Source organism: Monopterus albus, unplaced genomic scaffold (assembly GCF_001952655.1).
Source record: "Monopterus albus unplaced genomic scaffold, M_albus_1.0 scaffold168.1, whole genome shotgun sequence".
Lineage (NCBI taxonomy): Eukaryota > Metazoa > Chordata > Actinopteri > Synbranchiformes > Synbranchidae > Monopterus > Monopterus albus.
Window position 1 is genome coordinate 698,946 of NW_018128048.1, and position 18,062 is coordinate 717,007.

Here is an 18,062-nt window from a genome sequence, read left to right on the forward strand (position 1 = left end):
AACCGCAGGCCTTTACCCCTACCTGCCGATAGGGAGGGAACACGTCACAAATGTAACACACACACTCGCACTAACACTGTGGCACACATCCACTTTCACAGTCCCCCTTCGTCACCAACGCTGCACAGCCTAGTCTTTTCCCACCGTCCACTCCCATCCAACACACCCCCTCCCCAACCCCCACTCTTATTTTTTTTTTCAACTTTCTCCACCCTCGTAAAAGGTTGCCAGGCAGCAGAGAAAGATTTCACACACACATACACCCCACTATGCCTCTGAGGGTTTTCCGGATGTCCTTGTTTACATCATGGAGTGTGCAGGTCGTAGGGAAGCAAACTCAGAGCCTGCCTGACTGTGTCTGTCCACTGGGACATGTGAACTCCATCACTATCTTCAACTTTTACACTCTTAGCTGAATACAAATTTTCTGACGTCATTAAAAAGATCAAATGTTACCACATGTCAACTTGATCCAAGCCCTATGAGCCTTCTGAAGTCCTGCCTGCTCTCTGCTGTGCCAGTGATTACTGCAGTAGTTAATGCCTTTTTAGAATCTGGTGAGGTTCTTCCATTCATTAAAAAAAATTGTTATACTTGTTACCATTGCTAACTCTGAGAGACGAGACAGTCCAAGTAACTTCAAAACAGTGCTGATTTATTCAAAGGATCACAGGTAAAATTAACATTACACGCTCAGGTATCTTGCACCTCCAAACTGCTTGCAGGCAGATGTAAGATGAAAGACCCTGTACCCACCAGGCCTATACATTATATCGCCTCGCTTGGGCTAGCCCCATACTACACAGAAACGTCAACCGAGACGTCTCTGTTGCCAGCTTTGCAGCTGGCCATAGCAGTAGTCAAAACATGAAGCAAATCAATGTGTGTGTGTCTGTTGATTAAGTGGTGTGTAGCTAAAGACATTCTCACACGACCTCTAGTAACATGTCGTGATATTAAACATAAGAACATATTATGGCTAAGGCTACAGTTATACACGTCATAATAATAATATTAAACATCCTGTCTGCTGACAGTCATCAACTTTTCTCTCTAGTTATCCTCTAGGGAAGCTAACTCAGAGCCTGCCTGAGTGTGTCTGTCCAAGTCTTACACTGACCTCCATTCATTTGGTATCAGTGCAAATGTTCATGGTAGCCCTGCAGTTGGGTCTAAATTTCAAAATCAGTTAAAAATTCAGATTTTTTTTTCTTGAATTTTCTTCTTTCAGGTTAAGAATCATTGACAGTCAAACTAGTTCCTTTAGAGTTGAACTAAATATAAAGTTAGTAAGACACTGATATACTAACTGCTGCCAGTTGTAATATTGGCTGTTACTGATGTGCAGACTGTTACTAGACTGTCTTTTCCCTCTGTGTGCCACACCGATCGATTGGTTTTGCCTGCTCCTGCCTTTAACTTTGATGTTAACATTGATTGTTCTCATCTGCCCCTGAACTCAAAGGTTAGAGGAGCCGAGCTGCACTTCTGGATTGCTTTGACCTTTGCTCTGCACATGCTCAGTGGGTTCACAGAGCCCAGAGCCAAACAGACATGATGTAGCCAGGCCCGTGGGTGTGTGACAACCAGACAACAGTGTGATGTCTTTTTTTTTTTTTTAACTCACCCACTGAGGATGATGTATATGTGATTGATTTTCTCCTACTCCTCCCGCTGCCGTGTTTCCGCTGCAGTGCACTAAGCAGGACTGAGTCCAGGCTTGATCAATGCATTGTTTTTCTTTTTCAATCACACTCGAATGAGCTGAAGACACGAAAGGTTACACAGGTGAGCTTTGGCAGGGGTGGAAGCAGAGCAGAGCTTCTGAAGGCCCCCTCAAGGCCAAGATATGAGTTTGCATAGATGTTTTTGCTTGTTTGAGAGAGCAAGAGTTACACACATTTATCATGTATTTTGTTAAAAACCTGTCAGTTCTTGTCGTTGTGTCACAAGGGTTAGTTTATGCTCGTTCGTCTTGTCTTTTCTCCAAGTGGGATTCTTCAATCCTTGCCTCTGTAAGTCCTGTGTAACCTTACCTTTACCATCTTACATTAAATTATAGGTCCTTCACAGTGTCTCAGTGCTCACCTGCCCCAGATAATCTGCTGGGCTGCATGAAGAGTGCTCCTTTTGTTTCCTCTACTTGCCTGACAAACATTCAGCTGGCACACACGCACAAAAGCCTGGTACCAGCTCAACTCAACTTGACTCTGTTTGCCTTATTTGTTTTTCCATCAGTCAAATGTTGGGGATAGTACCAGGTACTATTTTTGGCAACACCTCCTTTGAGGTCTCCAGCAAGCTGAGGCGATGCCAAACGGTGACGTGTAAACACTGTAGGCTACCCATTGGTGAGAGAAATTCATCACTACTGCGCGGCCTTCTTGCCACCAATGAACCCGGATGTTTACATGTGATAACACCAGTCTTCTTGTTCTTCATTCATTCATATTGTAATAGTAGCTGCCACTTCTCTCTCACAAGTGTTATAGAGGGTCAAATTTATGGTGACAGAGGCTTTGAGCCACTCTTAACTGTATAATATAACTGTTATATTGTACCACCATATCGTACATCTTATCACATAGCCCATGTAGGTTACTGAATGTGATAATATGAGCACTTTGGCTGCAGCTGTGCCTGCTAAGTAGAGCTAGCTGGCATGTTAGCAGGTCATCACATCTCCAAAAACGTTGGTGCAAATTTGTAATTGCCATTTCTTGGATAGATTGATCACATATTCAAAAACTAAATGGTTATGTGATCTCCCGAAAACTTTCAGAACCTAATAAAATGGCATAGTAACAGTGCTATGATGAAAATGATATTTTTGCGCCTGCCCTGCCACCATGAACCAGTGACTTCATGGCAGTTTTGGTGTCAACCAGCTACACTGCAGGAGAACAATCTGCAGTGGCAAGCAAAGCACCTGGTACCAAAAGCAGGTAGAGTTGAGTAGAGCAGAATGGAGATGAGCTGGTACCAGACGGTGGAAAAGGGGCCAACAGAAAAGAGACCTCTGACCTGTTAGCCACCATGGCAGGACCACAACACTTCAAGTCAGACTTAAACATCAGTGATATTAAAAACGTTTTGCAGTTCAGGTGTTTCAAGGCTCGTAACAACAGCATGAAGCAGAAGGAGGAAGTAGTTTACCCTAAAGGCGCAAAGAGTGTTGCCTACAGCTGAGTTATCTCTTAGTAATGATGCTGTTAAAGCCTGTATGAAAACACCTAGTCATTAAAAAAGAGATAAGTATCTGTGGGAGTGAAATGGCTTCCCTGAAGTTGGATGTCTGGAGGGGCTAAGGATGTGGCTGGCAGGGCAGGTTTAGAGGGCTGGGGTGGTGTGAGAGCACAGGCTTTGACCAGTGGGTTTCAGATGTCATGGCAGATTCTTTCAAGAGCAAATTACAGGGTTTAACTTCTCTTGTGTCTGGGCTGCCTGTATTCTGATTTAACTTCCTCGATAGACACTCAACCAACATGCTACTCAACACCATTGTTGGGTGCACACTTGACTCTGGAGCTCCTTCACCTCCTCTCACGCTCTCAACACCTCTTCAAGACTTTGTTCTTGGAGTGCTATTGGTGGCCTTTATCGCTGCTTCTGGAGAGAGCAGAGCAGTCTAGCTGTATTAGTTAGTGTGTTGGTGTCAGGAGGCTTTACATGAGTGGCCCTCATTAACCTCTTTGTGCTTTGACTTGGCACAGAGCTGCTCCACACATAAGCTTTACTATCAAACAGCTACAAGATTTGATGCTAATGACTGATGGTATTAGCTGAATATAATCTTATTTTTTACAAACAGTAAAGCAGTCAACACACAAGCAAACACATTCTGCACATACGTTCTCCTTCCATCCATCCATTATCTATACCACTTATTCCCGAATAGGGTCACGGGGGCACTGGAGCCAGTCCCAACAGACATTGGGTGAGAGGTGGGGTCCACCCTGGACAGGTCGCCAGTCTGTCACAGGGCTGACATGTAGACAGATAACCACGCACACTCACTCCTATAGGCAATTTAGAGTCACCAGTCAACCTAAGCTGCATGTCTTTGGGAGGAAGCTGGAGCACCCGGAGAGAACCCACACAGGCACAGGGAGAACATGCAGGACTCCACACAGACAGGCCCCAGGTCAGCCTGGGCTCAAACCTGGAACCTTCTTGCTGTAAGGCGACAGCGCTAACTACCGCACCACTGTTTTCCCCATGCACATGCTCTCGTACCTTGTAACTGCATGCTGTTTGGTCCCCTACCTCACATGCTCTCACACACACATTTCCTGTGAGCTGTAACAGACCCTAAAGCTCTCTGAAGCATTTAGCAGCCCGCTAGCAGGTTTACTCCACGCTGCCAGTGCTAAGGGGAGTACTGAAGCATCTAATGCAATTTCAACCCAACATGGCTCTCTGTGAATAAACATCACTGAGGTGTACCATCTACTGTGTGTTGATCCACTGTAGTGCTTTCTGTTTCCTCCATACGGGCTGATCTAATACTCTCTCTCCCCTTCTCTGTCTCACACTCTGATTTCTGTAGAGACTGCATTTGCCTCCAGACTTGTCTGAGACGGTGAGTCGTGTGAGCAGGGGGGAGCCGGCGGGAGCGCTTCAGCCTGTGGCTCGGGTGCATCCGGAAACAAACACCTGGACTTCTAGAACTCCCACACAGTCGCCATGGGCAACCAGCACCTGGAACGCTGAAGCGTTGTCCTCTTTACCGTGGTGACCAGGATGTTCCCTCGCCCACATAATGTCAACCATGATAACCCTGCCAGCCATTACCACCTGACAACTGGCCCAGCCAGGGGTGACGATCTAAACACCCTCTTCTCATGGCAGACACATTTCATATTATATCTCAAGTCCTTTTTCGTATATAAACATACAGCGCTCTCAGGGCAGTTTTTTCCTACTCTGACAGCTGATATTTATACATTTCATGCTGCCATGAGATGTTCATTGACTTATTATATTGGTTGGGTTTTTATACACAGGGAGGCATTGTTTTTGTTATTGCTTTTTATTTGCCTCTGGGTTTTTCATTTACTTGTAAGGTGTAATCATGAGACATGTTTTAGTCTTTACACAATCTCACACTTGGCAAACATGAAATAATGGAAGTGGCTTTTGTTACTCTACATAAAAAGTGACTACTTCTGCCTAGCTCCACCATGTGCAGTGCTTTTGGTTTATGGATGGAATATACTTGCGATTAGATAAATAAAAGAAATGGTATACAAAGTACACAAACACATTCTCTTAATTCAAATTCTACTTTGCTGTGTTTCAGCACCAGCTCTGAAAGAAGAGTTGCCTATCTCTGAGACTCTGAGAGGATGAGTGTGTTATGAATGACTGATCTGTGGTCTTCCTCACTGGTTTCAGGTTCACACAGGGATCCCTCCATCTGACCTCGACACTGTGCCCGTGAGTGACGTGTACCTCCAGTAAGCTGGAGAGCTGAGCGTGAATGTGGGCAGAGGGTAGGAGAGCTGGCTTTGGGTGCAGGCTTCACAGCTCATCAGGCATGTTTGCTGGATGAGCTGCTTTACCATGACAAGCCCAAAAGAACAAATTAGGTCAAATGGTGACATGGAGAAAGAGAGAAAAAACAATATGAAAAATTAAATGTTTCATTTTTGTTTTCCTCAGTCTGCTGTTGATGCCAGTTTGAATATCTTTGCCTGTAAAAACTGGCAGGATTGGTAACCATCTGCAGCATGTTGGGAGAGGGTAGCGTTACCTGACAGTTTCGTGCATGGATGGAGTGCTCTCATACTGGGTGAATGAGAGCGAGCAGGAGATAACACAGGTCACTTATACAGGTGAACAAAAGCTTATGTTGTCAAGATAATACAAGTTATTGTTGCTGAAGAGCTGACTTTTGTTGTACACTTTTAAAGTAGATTAAAACTGAATACATTTATTATGGCATTTGTTTATCACGTGTCTTTTTTTTTTGTCTTACACTTGCCCTGTCTCCATGTCACCATAGTCCTGATTCACTTTTGTCCAGATAGTTCAGAAAGTGAATTTTTTTTTTACCTTAGTTTAAAATGTCTAATTTTTTTTCTATGCACTTCATAAAGAATAAACATTCTCACATTTTTATATCAGGTACGAGTTCATTTAGTGAATTGATGCCAGTTTCAGTATTCACATTGGACCAAGCTTAATCTTTATGCACATTCAGTTCACATTTATAAATGTATATGTGCAGATTTTTAACATTAAATTAAACGGCATTTAAATTTTTATTTCCTATAGCTGACCAACAGTGGATTTTTTTGTGTCCTCCCCCGAGATAAAGATGGTTGTACCTAGTTGCACAATACATCGGGTTATGATCAGCCACACATACTTATGTATGAGTAAGTATGAGTAAGTACTTTAGGGTACCGGGAAATGTAATAATTTAAACTTCAGAGGACAACAGAGAAAACAGTGTTAATCCCTAGTTGTTGTTTTTTTTGTTTTTTTTTACATGACCACATGTGACTCTTCACATGCCTTAATTCACCTCACCCAGAGTATGAATCAGTACACTGTCCACAGGACAGTCTAGACCTTTTGTCAACTTCCTGTTTCTCATTGCTCAGTTATAAGTAGTTGTTCATAACATGTTCATGGCTTTTGAGTTTTTTAACATTGAACCTGAGGCAAAAGCATGTTGTTATTACATATGATGCATTTTTTTTTTGTTAAATATATCGAATAATAACACACAAGGACACACAGGGCCCATTATACCAGTTATATCTTAAACTCTCAATTGGCCTTTTAGCAAAAAAAAACAACAAAAAAAAAAGAGAGAATGTGCAAAGATTCTTCTATAATTGTATCATGTGGCAGCTGCAGCTCATATCCTGTTGGTTCCGAACCAAACCCATAGTTATTTTTCTACCTGACATCTTTTGGGTCCCGTTATTCAGTGGCTGTCTTAGCACTATTAAAGTCAAAGTATTAAGGACAGTGCATTTTTATCCCACTTTTTATAAGTGCTGGTTTCATTAAGCAGACCAAACTTTCAGATTTGTCCCCACACAAGCTACTATATACTGAACCTCGACTGGCAAGGAAAATGTCTGCACATACAGTAACACATGTACTGTACACACAGCACAGACTTTAACTGCTGACAGTAAATAGGAGTGTATCGGCTGCTGTTCTGTTCAGAGTCAGATTTCCAGCTCAGAATTAGTGGCTCGTTAAGAGACGCTCTCAAAGCTCTCAGAAGCCTTTACAGAGACGGACATGGCCTGACTTTCTTCACAGAGAGAATTACATATAAACCTTTTTACCCCAAAGCTGTGTATTATTTAGACTAATTGCAATCCTACTTGCATTTTGAATTGATCTTTCATTCTCTCTTTGTAATTATTAATGTTCCTCCTTGGTGTTGGCGCAGTCACCAGACCTGTTCTCCAAATAGTATCCCTCCCTCTGTTTAATAACTTGGATTAAATGAAAATTGAAATTGTGCTATGGCTAAAAAACAATCCTCTTGAAAATCTAATTAACCTCAAATCCTCAACATTCTGATTGGACTATTCAATTTTGAGTGAGACGTAAATTCAGTTAATCAATTTAGTGAGGCATTTGGTGTTGTTCCATACTGTGTGAATGTTACCTGACCTCACTCTCTCCTGGATACCCTTTCCTTTAGATACACTCTCACTCTCTCTAACAACACCCCTTCGAAACTGCACACACACACACTCACACAAACCCCCCTGCTGAGGCAGCAAGTGAAGCAAAATAACTCACTCTGCCACACAATCGCTCCTCTGCCTCGCTCTAGGCACTGACTGCTTTATTCCATGGTTTTTTCCACTCTTCTCTGTGCCCTCCTCCTCTTCATTGGCTCTGTTTTGTTCATACCATCGTAACTCTACTAAAACAAGAGCTACTGATGGTGAATTGCTTGACCTTTCTCATTGTGCGGTGGTGTTGTGCTGTGTGGTCTGTGCCGGCTTGGTTCAGCCCCATACATCAAGAGTGGTTTGTTATTTTGGACACCTTGGTTTGGTGGGAATTGGAAGTATTGTATGTGTATTATAAGGTGCTGTTTTGGCATGTCAGTCTAACATATACAAAAGTAAGTTTAAAATTGCAGCAGTGAAAATTAAGAAGGGTTTTTTTTCATTGAACAGGCACAAAGGCTTTCTTTAAGACACAATTTTACTGTACAAAATGTTTTATAGTTTTCACAAAATACATTTAGAAAGCTCCATTTTAAATAAAATTAAATTGAAATATTTAAGAGAGCGTGTAGACGTTTTATCTCAGAAGCATTGCTCAGACATAAACCCAGTATGTGTCCATGTTCTACGTACACACTGAAATAAAAATGCAAAACTCAAACGAGCATGACAGATGATGCTAGAAAAACCCTCCCATGGTCTTCATTTATAAATAAGGACTGCAGTCTTACAAACTCGAAGCCAATGTAATTGAACAGAACGTGTTTACAAAATTTTGCAACACAAGACTAAAATCTTAAAAAGTAAATTGTGTACTAGATGAAATACAAAGGCTTTGGTTTGTTTTACAATCAACAGTGATTAAATCTGATATGTACTTGTAAACAACTGCCAAACACTTAAGTTTAAAACTCTGTCAAGCAATGTTTAATCATAATTATAGGAATTAAATATTTCTAGCTGCACAAATTTGACCATAGGACACTATAATACAACTATAGCTAAGAGACAAATTGTACCTGACCCTAAAGAAATGTATTTTATGATGCATGGAACATTTATAGAATATTCTCGGGGATATAAATGAAATCAACTTTTATTGGAGAAATCTTTCTGGAAGATTTCTAGGGAAGACAAGTACTTTACATTTTGACATTAACAAACTGGATTATATCGAAGACGCAGTCTACCATTTACAGACTACAGGTTTTCTTTTACACCTGTTTTCCACATTTAATGTTCTTCATGGTAACCTAGAGTCAATCCAGCCACCAAAGCAAGAGGTCCAAGTTGGGTTGTGGGTCACACTGTCTTTGAGCTGTTGATAGTGGTCCGTGTCTAATAAGCCAGCAGGCACAGGTCCGTGTCAGATGAGTCAAGACTGTGGCTTCAGTGATTGGATCGAGTTTGAGTTTCGTCTGCTAAATAAGACCAATAAATAGTTTTTTTTTCTGACACAGTTAAGAGTCTTCCCTCCAGCTTTTCGTCTTAAATGATATGCAACAGCGTCCAGAGACCATGCAAAGGCTGGTAGAAAGTCTCGATATAAGCGGATTAGAAGATAGTCTTGGCAGAATCTCTCGGGTTCTCCTCTGTGAAACAAACCCCGAACATGGTTTTCTAGCAGTCCATCTATCAGTACTTGATCTTGGTTTTTCATATTAACATACAAATGGCCATTTACTAACACACCAGAGAAAAAAGGAAACAATGGCTGAATTTGGAAATAGAAAAAAAAAACTGAAGTTTTTGTTCCATAAAAATTTAACACCGGGCACTTTACAGAGGTCCATTTATTTCTGTCTTTCCATCATTGTTCTTGCTTCCAAGTCCTCGTTTGAATGTGCTTAGAGCTACAGAATAGCACAGAGTCCCACTGGAAAAACAAAGCCCAGACGTCCCAGGGCTCCCCCAGTCACTTGTCCTCGTTCTTTTCTCCTCATCTTCTGTCCTTTGCCTCTTCTCAACCCTCTCCCGCCTTCTCTACTCTCCTGTGCCATGTATGTGTAAGGAGCACTGCCGGAGGGCGATAGTGGAGTGGTTGATTACAGGGTGAAGTAGCTCTTCTCTCTACTGTAGTCTTGACCAGTACTGGGACATGTCAGGCTCACTTCCTGGGACTTGGACAGGGACAGACACTCCAGGAGAGATGAGTCCTACAGAGTGAAAAAGCGAAAGACATCAGTAAAGAGCCAACATGATAAATTACTGAGTGAGTGGATGCACCATGCACAGCTAGTGTGGCAGCTAACACTAGTTAGCCTTATAGCACAGCATTGTGCTTTTAAAGCTTGCAAATAGGCAGATGAGCAGTGGAGCTGCAATGAGTCACAAAGCTCTGCACATGGTTGCTCAGTAAAACGCTTGCAAGCTCAATAAATTGAGGCTTTGGCGATGGCATTTAAACAGAGTACAACAGCAAATGAATCAAATTAATTAGCAATTTAGCACAGAGGAAATGTGGTTATGCATGATTAACTCTTCATGACTATAACTAGTATATATGGCTGTCACTAACAGCATCCTAATGGGGTGGAACTAAACTATGGGCTGGAATAGGTGGATTGACATGATGGCATAGAGCAGCAATGAAATGAGCTTTGTTCATGCAGCTGCAGAAGGAAAATGATATGAAATGTAGAGATATTAAACCGCAGATGTTTAAACCATTTCTTAAGTGAACAGAAAGGAGCCACTGCGACAGACCATGAATCAGAAATGGCTATGTAGTACCCCCATAATTACAGGAAGGGTGGCAGATATTTGAGAGAGTGCGCTGTTTAATTCCCAAGCTGTTGGTAAACAATGAACTTTCTGCCTACCTACCTGTTGAGGTGGTACCAGAAGTGGTCATTGATTGGCTGTTCATATGTGCCTGCATATGAGGGGGCGTGTATGTTTCGTAGCTCCGCCCATTCACAGGCGGACTGGTAGGCAGCATGCAGGAATAAGAGGAGGTCTGGCTGGGCTACAGACGGGGAGAGAATGTTACATTAGCTTAGCCATCCATAGGTTTCAGTTCAGTAGTCTGTAATACTGTAAACTTCATAGGCACATGTGTCTGTAGATGTGATTTTATTCCATGTTTGTCAGAAACCCATTCTGAAGGAGTGTTTGTTTGGCCCGGGAGCTATTTAAATCACTCATGGTGTGTTTGATTCCACTCTTACAATCATATCAATTAGCAGAAGATATTCACATCTTTCAGCATTTTCACTTTGTGTGATTGTCTTTTACTTACTTGCATAGGTAGATTGTTTGCCATGGTGAAGCTGGGCATGGGGGGCAGCGCACTGTAGGTGTTTGTGAGTGCAGAGTCAGGTCTACCCAGCATTGACCCCGAGGTGAAAGACACTGTCAATGGAAAATTTGGTTAAAACCAGCTGAAATAACACACAGTCCTCCAGTGTGAGAGAACGGCTCCATGGCGTTAAGTAGCTACTGCGTGCGTGAAGTGACGCTTTATTGGACAGGCTGATGGGCCCGGACAGATACTGTACAGTGTGCATCTCAGGTGATTGACTTGTGAGCATGAGCTTCAGCTCTGCCGATGTGCCCTCGTGCCTCATTCTGTAATTATGCAGATAGTCAGCTGAGAGGGTTTGCTCAATCATCCGTCAAAAAGGAAACCACCGGTGCATCTTCGTGTGAACCAGAGCGCACAGCCATCGAAGAGGCTTTTCTGCTTTTTATTCATCTGCAGTCTGTCACATAATATTTCACAAAGATCCCGAGTTGAAGCCATGAGAAGTTAAATGTGTTATTTACATTATTACCTGGAGTAACGACGCCATGTATATGACTATAATACAACGACAAATTCAGAATGTGGGAGGTACAATCACTGAACAATTACTATTTAATATTAGGCTTTAATTAGTTTCCTGTGAGCATGATCCCAGCTGTGGACCTACCCGGTGTAGTGGGCTGTGGGATGGCCTGGTACACGCTGGTGCTGAAGCTGCTGCTGATGGGGATGTGACTGGAGGCGTTGTTGGCCTGCCGACGCTGGTTCCGCAGCTTCTCCTCTCGCCTCCACTTCGCTCTTCTATTTGAAAACCATACCTGTGGTGAAAATAAGGCCGTGTTAGTTTTCAGTCAGACATTAGTATTTGGGAACTTTACCAAATTTGTTGTTAAATGTTCGCACTTGTATTCTGGCTTCGGGCAGGTCGATTTTCGCCGCTAGTCTCTCTCGCGCGAAAACATCTGGATAATGAGTTCTTTCAAATTCTGTAATGAAAGGAAGCAGAACTGAAATGTTAGAGGTCAATGGTTTCTGGGGTTTTGCAGGATTGTTAACTGAATACATGTCTAAGGTCCTCAATCAAAAACTTCTTTTACTTGGCATAATAACTTCATATTTAAGCCTAGTATTCGTTCAGTTCAGAAACACAAAGGATTTGTTTTTTAGTCTGGACTCGCCTACACTTATTTATTTTTATTGCTATAAAGAATAACATCGTGTAAACCAGTTACTTTCTGATCGAAAATGGCGGATATAACTGTGTGATATATTGTTAGACCTTTTTCCAGTGCTTCGATTTGCTCCTGTGTGAAGGACGTGCGGTTTCTCTGCAGCTTCCTCTTGAGCTGCAGTCGCATCTGTGTCTCCTCTGAATCTTCGCCGTTTGAGCTGATGGAGTTTGTGTTTTCTCCTGCGCCGTCTTGTTGTTGGCAGCCATCTGGGGAAACCATATAATGGAAATATACATTCAATTAAGCTAATTGAATAATTAATTCTCGGGTCTCCCGTATCAGCCTACAGCTAATTGTACAGACCGCGGCGCTACATCATTAATTAAACCCACTATCATGGTTGATTTCATTCAAAATCAGAGGAATTATTGCAATTTTCTCTTAATGTTGGCAGATTACAGATAACTGCCTGTGTGAAAAGGAACAGTATAAAAAGGCTTCGCAGTTAAACTGTTTATAAAATATTGTGGGAAAAACAGGCTGGCGAGGGAAACGCTCCGCGGACCTATCGCGTCCCAACAATGGCGTGTGTTCTCAAAAGGTTAAGAGAAATGTGACAAGATGTGGCGAGCCTCTTTTCAGAGCCTACGAAATGTATTAAAACCCCAAACTCTCTAGCCCCCTTTTTTAGGGCAGAGCAAAGCCTCAATGGTCGTTCCCATATGGGCGTTGGTATAGTCATTGAGGTGACCACCAACTTTTGAATAGGAGAAGACGCTTTTCAGAATGATACAATGCCTTCAGGAGTAAGGGAAACCATTAAACTATGGACACAGCCAGGGACGAGCAGTGAGCCCTCGGTGGGTGTAATATATGGGAGGGGGGCTTATTGGAGAAGATGACAAAAGGATCCTCTCTCTCTGGAGGCGCACAGGCTATAGTACTTTGGCATTGTGCGCACGAGGATCCCAGTCAACAGAGCTTTGAGTCCAGTGTGTTAACCCTTATCCACTACCATCATTAATCACGTCCCCCGGCCAGCTACACGCCAGTCAGGATTTCTGTCTTCAATTGGAAACAAATGAGTGAGGAGAGAGCATGCAACCCCCTGAACAACCAAAATAAGGCCAATCTATTCACTGCTCCTGCTTGTCCGCGGTGGGCCCAAAGGCCCCTTCACTTGCAGGGTGAGGCTTATCGACTAATGTCTGTCTTGTTGTTGGACATCATTATCACACCGAGAAGTTAATGCGAAATTAAGCAGGGGGTGCGTTTATAGACGGTGGTTTATGTAATATCTCACTGGCGTCTGGCGCCAGGGGTGGAACTCATGCATGGGGCATTTCAGCTTTTGTATGCAGATTTTGTTTGTGTTTTGTTTTTAATCGGAATGACGTATTTTAAATGAAGGGTGTCTTGCTCAAAGAAGAGTTTGTTGGAAGGAACAAGGAGCAGGTGCAGGGTGTAGCCATGCACCTGTGCCATCTAAAAAAAAAAAGCAACTGAAGCTATTGAAGATTTGGTGTGCAAACCTCATTTTGCCAGTCTAAAGCTGGTAGAAGATTTTGCAGTTACAAGTTGTATTAGAAAGCGTCTCCATCACGTGAATTCAAGCAAATTGCTTGTTTTTCTCCCGATTCTGTTCCAGGGAGATTGACTTTCTTACAACAGGCCTGAAACATATTTAGTGCGTCTATAAGCAAGGGTCTTGGTTCACTGGAGAAAACCTGATGCGACATGTTTCTTGACAATTTCACTTGCTGCAAAATAGACAAAAGTATTCTTCTATAGGCCAATAGTTTGTATCCACGCTATTTGTTTCTTCTCTCCGGATAATCCATAAAAAGGAGTGAATGTGCAGCTATTATCCATCTGCCAGACCCACTGACGCTAGGATGGGATTTGTTTTCTTTATAAAAGCGCTGGGAAATAAACTCATTCTTTAGTATCACGATGTCTCAGCCAGTGAGGCGGAAAAGCAGCAAAAAAGAGAGATACCGAACCAATTGCGGCACCTTTCAGCTGCTGAGACCGGATCAAAACACTCTTGAGAAACCGCTTAGAACTGAAAGAGAAAGTGAGAGACTAAATCCTATAGACGGGATTTAGAGCCATATACTCAGCGAATGAGAATGAGAAAGAGATAAAAGGCAAAATCGGTGAGGAGCTTTATTCGTTCCTTTTTGGATAGAGTTGTCTTCTTCTGAGGCCCTGTCACTCTCCATGTAGCCATTATATGTGTCCACTGGGCTGTCGGATGGAAAACATATTTTCGTTCCCCTGAGAGAATGGCTTTACCTAAATACTACTGAATTTAAAACACAATAACCAAATTGTTGTTTATGTGAAAAAAATAATAATACATTTTGTGTGTTGTGAAAGATTAGACCACCGACATTGCTGGATTTAATAATGATAATACATTTGTCATTATGATTTCAAAATTAAGTTCATATTCTTTCCTTTACTGCTTGTTTAAAACAGCCCCACGTGTCCGAATGGTCATCAAACAAATGCAAATTATTATTTGCCACGACTGAATTCCACCACCTCTCTAAAGCATATACATCAGACACAATGATTAATACTTGTTTAATGAATGAATGTTTAAAAGCCAAAGTAAAATGTGGTGCTTCTAAGTGAAGCTGCCGAGTTTTTGGCCTGAGTGGAAGACAGGAAATCCTCTGAAGTGGAACACTTCCCCAGCAGTCTTACCATCTCCGCACTCCTGCATGTTGCCATAATGAGAGACAACGCTCTCTCTAATGAGCAATTAGACGAAGTGCGGGCCGTTCCCATAACCAATCATTGCGTGTGAAAGGAAAACACTCCTTTATACTAGTATCCCCGCACACTGCTCCCCATCAGGAGGGGAGGACAACGCAGGCCGTTGGATGGACACCTCTGCAGAAAGGACAAGCCGCTGTTACGCACATCCATATGTGGGACAGTGGAGGTATTCAGACTGCATGCACGGCTTATGGCTTCCTCTAATCGACTAGTCTTAATTAGGAGTCTTGCTCAGGGCATCGAAGCTTGCCAATACAGTGTCTCCCTGCAAACAGCCGTGGACGGGAAGCACTGGGACAGTCCGCGGTAAAACGATCCACGTGAATCCTGATGTATCTATCTTCAAGCTAAATATGTGACTGACCACAGATGTTTCTGAACCTGAGAGCCGCCCGGTTGTATCCTGCTTTGATACCTTGCAGCTGTGTATGCGTCAAGGTGTCTTTATTGCCACTGTGTGATAATGAGCCTCACCTTGATTGGGCTGCCCTGGCACTGATGTTCCGGGGTACCAGCCGGGCCGGGTCCCCCAAGTTCCTGTCTGACCGTTGAGCATTCTCAGCTTGTCATACATGCCATCTGCTCCCATCTGTTGCTTTTCACTAGCCAGGTTGCGGAGGACTCTGTTTATCGATGACACCTGAATGACAAATTACATATGATAAAGATAAGGATTTGGTTCCGATGGAGCACTGCTGTTGTGAGTTTCTGTATGAGGGCACAAGGCAATGCAGTGGGTTCACAGCAATACACAAACACTTTATAATCAAAATAAGTGTGCACATAGGCTCCTGCAAAGCGCGCAAATGTACAGCTGATTGTGTGTGATCACATCTGCAGCAGTGCCCCACACTTTAAAAGGCAGTGTTATTTAATAAGACTGAATGGTTGGATGCCCATCTCCTTTTCCTCCACTGCATGAGAAAAAATGTCATTTCATGTGGCAAATTAAATCATGCACATAACTTACAGCCAATACACTTACACTGGGTATATTGTCGTTGGTGCAGATGCCCTCCGACAGAAGTCTGTCACGGATCTCCCAGGCGAAGATAGACGGACACTCCCGCTTGTACTGCGCGATTTTCGCGACCACCTCTGGAGTGGCAACCCTGGGTTTGCTGCCGCCTATTGCTCTCGGTCTTATGGAACCAGTTTCATAATATCTGCCCAGGATTTTGCTTACACAGCCGTTGGATACCTGGATAGAAAACAAAAGACACAATTCACATACATTATTTACGACTATTTACGGAATTTCTAAGATGGCGTCAAATAATTATCACCTTTTCACTGTCCAGCACTTGGACTTCATCATGGGTCTATAAACACAAAAAATATGCCTTCAATGGTAAATTAGGCATTTCTTACAATGGATTTGTTCTTTATCATTTCAGGCAGAGAACGTTTCTTTTTGTCGGCCTTGTTACATTTCCAGTGAACGGAATGATGTAACTAATAAGTCCTAATTCTTTACTTTTACAGCCATGAAATGCGACATTTAGGCTTCATGAAACACGGATTTAATGGTAAAATTCACATGTTGCTTCATGATTTTATTCCTTAAAGTAGTTTGTATCCGTTGAAAACAAAGCCTGTATAAAAGGGAGTGTGGCCGTCACCTGCAGTATCCTGGAGATGTCGCAGGGTCGAGCACCACTGTGAGCAAGTTCGACTATTTTCTGCCTGGTGGAATCCGGCAGCGGTCTACCATTAACAAACACACCACCAAGCTGGTTTACGCCACTGTGACCTATATGGAGACAAAGGCATCGCAGTCGTGACAATATACTGACCAATTAAAACATAGGTGACAAAGTACAGTAAATTGTCTTCATTTAGTGATGACGACAATGATTAAAGCGACACACGGAGACATAATACAGAGGTACACGAGGTTTGTTGCAGTTGACTTTAAAATAAGGAGTCACATGGTTGTAAAAAAAAAAGTGTCTTGCAGCTAAAAAATATTTTTTAGAAATTGTTAAAACGCTCGGCACATTCATGTTTGAAGGGAAGCGCGTCAAGACACTGAGAACATGAATTAAAGGAAAACAGCTTTAGATAAACCGAGCCAAACCATCTCCGTATGTTTGTTGCTGGTAATAAATGAACAACTCAGTCCGTGATTTGTCCCGATGAAATTCAACCAACCTTTTATGAAAGGGGAAAACTTCGGTGTTAAAACCTCCGCCCCGTTATCCATCCCCTCATGTACAGCTGCGCACCACACGACCAGCACCCCTCTCTAACTAGTCTCAGAATAACAACCAGCAACAGCGACAACCTCCTGAATCACTAAACCTGGAATATTGTGCTAAATTAGCTTTGATTTAAAAGTATAGCTTTTTGGAAAGTGACGTTAAATCAACAAATGCTTTCATAAAACATCAAAATTACGCTTAAATAAGACAGGAATCACATAGGACACAAACACTTAACTAGAGAGTTTTGTTATCCGTTGTTGTCTAAAAATATCGCTTTTTGGAAATTATCCCTAAATTGTTCTATGGCATCTCTCTAAAGCACAGAATAAGCCCGCAAACCTGAAGCCAAATGGGAGAGCCGACTCCCCGGAGTGCCTGAGCTGCTCTCTGTGTCTCCGCTCCCTTCCCTTGCGCTGCCGCCCGGTACATTGACTCCGGGAGCAGAGGCTCCTTACCAATAAATAAGCTCCAAATATAGAAGAGGGGGAAAATATGATGAGCCTGCCTGACATTTGTCTTTAAAATAAAGCTAGCTGCACGTCAAGTTTGAGCTTAATTTCTGGAAATAGGCGGAAGTCGCCTCGGATCATGCATGGGAGGCTAATTGAAAAGATCAGTTGGAGCACTTGTGGCAGGCATGTCACTTTATGACACCGCTCTGCTTTTGAAAATCGCATCGTCACGACAAATAGTAGCATGATAAAACGACCCTTTCTGTCTGCATTTGGATATCACTCAGACACAATTGGACGCTACTCGTTTACCCTCCAAGGGAGACTGCGTTTTAAGGTGGCCAGGGGCTACGCGCGGTCACAGAAACGAGGGCGCGCCTGGATTTTTAACATATTAAAAGTGACATCTAGTCCCCCCTCCCTTGTTTGTATTTGACAACAAATGCTCACAGCCACTGCAGTCCTGTTGTGTGCAATCG

The 18,062-nt window shown here is 42.7% G+C and overlaps 2 protein-coding genes across 11 annotated transcripts in view; one reads left to right on the top strand and one right to left on the bottom strand.

Annotated features, from left to right (window-relative positions):
- elp4 (elongator acetyltransferase complex subunit 4) overlaps positions 1-6,254 on the top strand; it is a 55,572-nt gene extending 49,318 nt beyond the window's left edge. The window contains 2 exon segments of the mRNA XM_020615662.1: positions 4,550-4,606; positions 4,609-6,254. Of these exon segments, the coding sequence (XP_020471318.1) occupies positions 4,550-4,606; positions 4,609-4,668 (117 nt within the window). The 3' untranslated portion in view covers positions 4,669-6,254.
- Positions 6,255-8,795: 2,541 nt separating this feature from the next.
- Positions 8,796-18,062, bottom strand: part of pax6b (paired box 6b) — a 28,945-nt gene continuing 19,678 nt past the window's right edge. For 7 of the 10 annotated variants that reach the window (XM_020615682.1, XM_020615683.1, XM_020615680.1 and 4 more), the window contains 10 exons: positions 16,547-16,677; positions 16,211-16,246; positions 15,910-16,125; positions 15,399-15,564; positions 12,242-12,400; positions 11,866-11,948; positions 11,630-11,780; positions 10,957-11,069; positions 10,542-10,683; positions 8,796-9,871 (listed from right to left, as the gene is read on the bottom strand). In XM_020615682.1, coding sequence (XP_020471338.1) covers positions 9,786-9,871; positions 10,542-10,683; positions 10,957-11,069; positions 11,630-11,780; positions 11,866-11,948; positions 12,242-12,400; positions 15,399-15,564; positions 15,910-16,125; positions 16,211-16,246; positions 16,547-16,677 — 1,283 coding nt within the window. In that variant the 3' untranslated portion in view covers positions 8,796-9,785. Of the gene's footprint in view, positions 9,872-10,541; positions 10,684-10,956; positions 11,070-11,629; positions 11,781-11,865; positions 11,949-12,241; positions 12,401-15,398; positions 15,565-15,909; positions 16,126-16,210; positions 16,247-16,546; positions 16,678-17,470; positions 17,555-18,062 lie in introns of those variants that run through there. The other 3 variants (XM_020615687.1, XM_020615684.1, XM_020615689.1) reach the window with 2 other exon arrangements.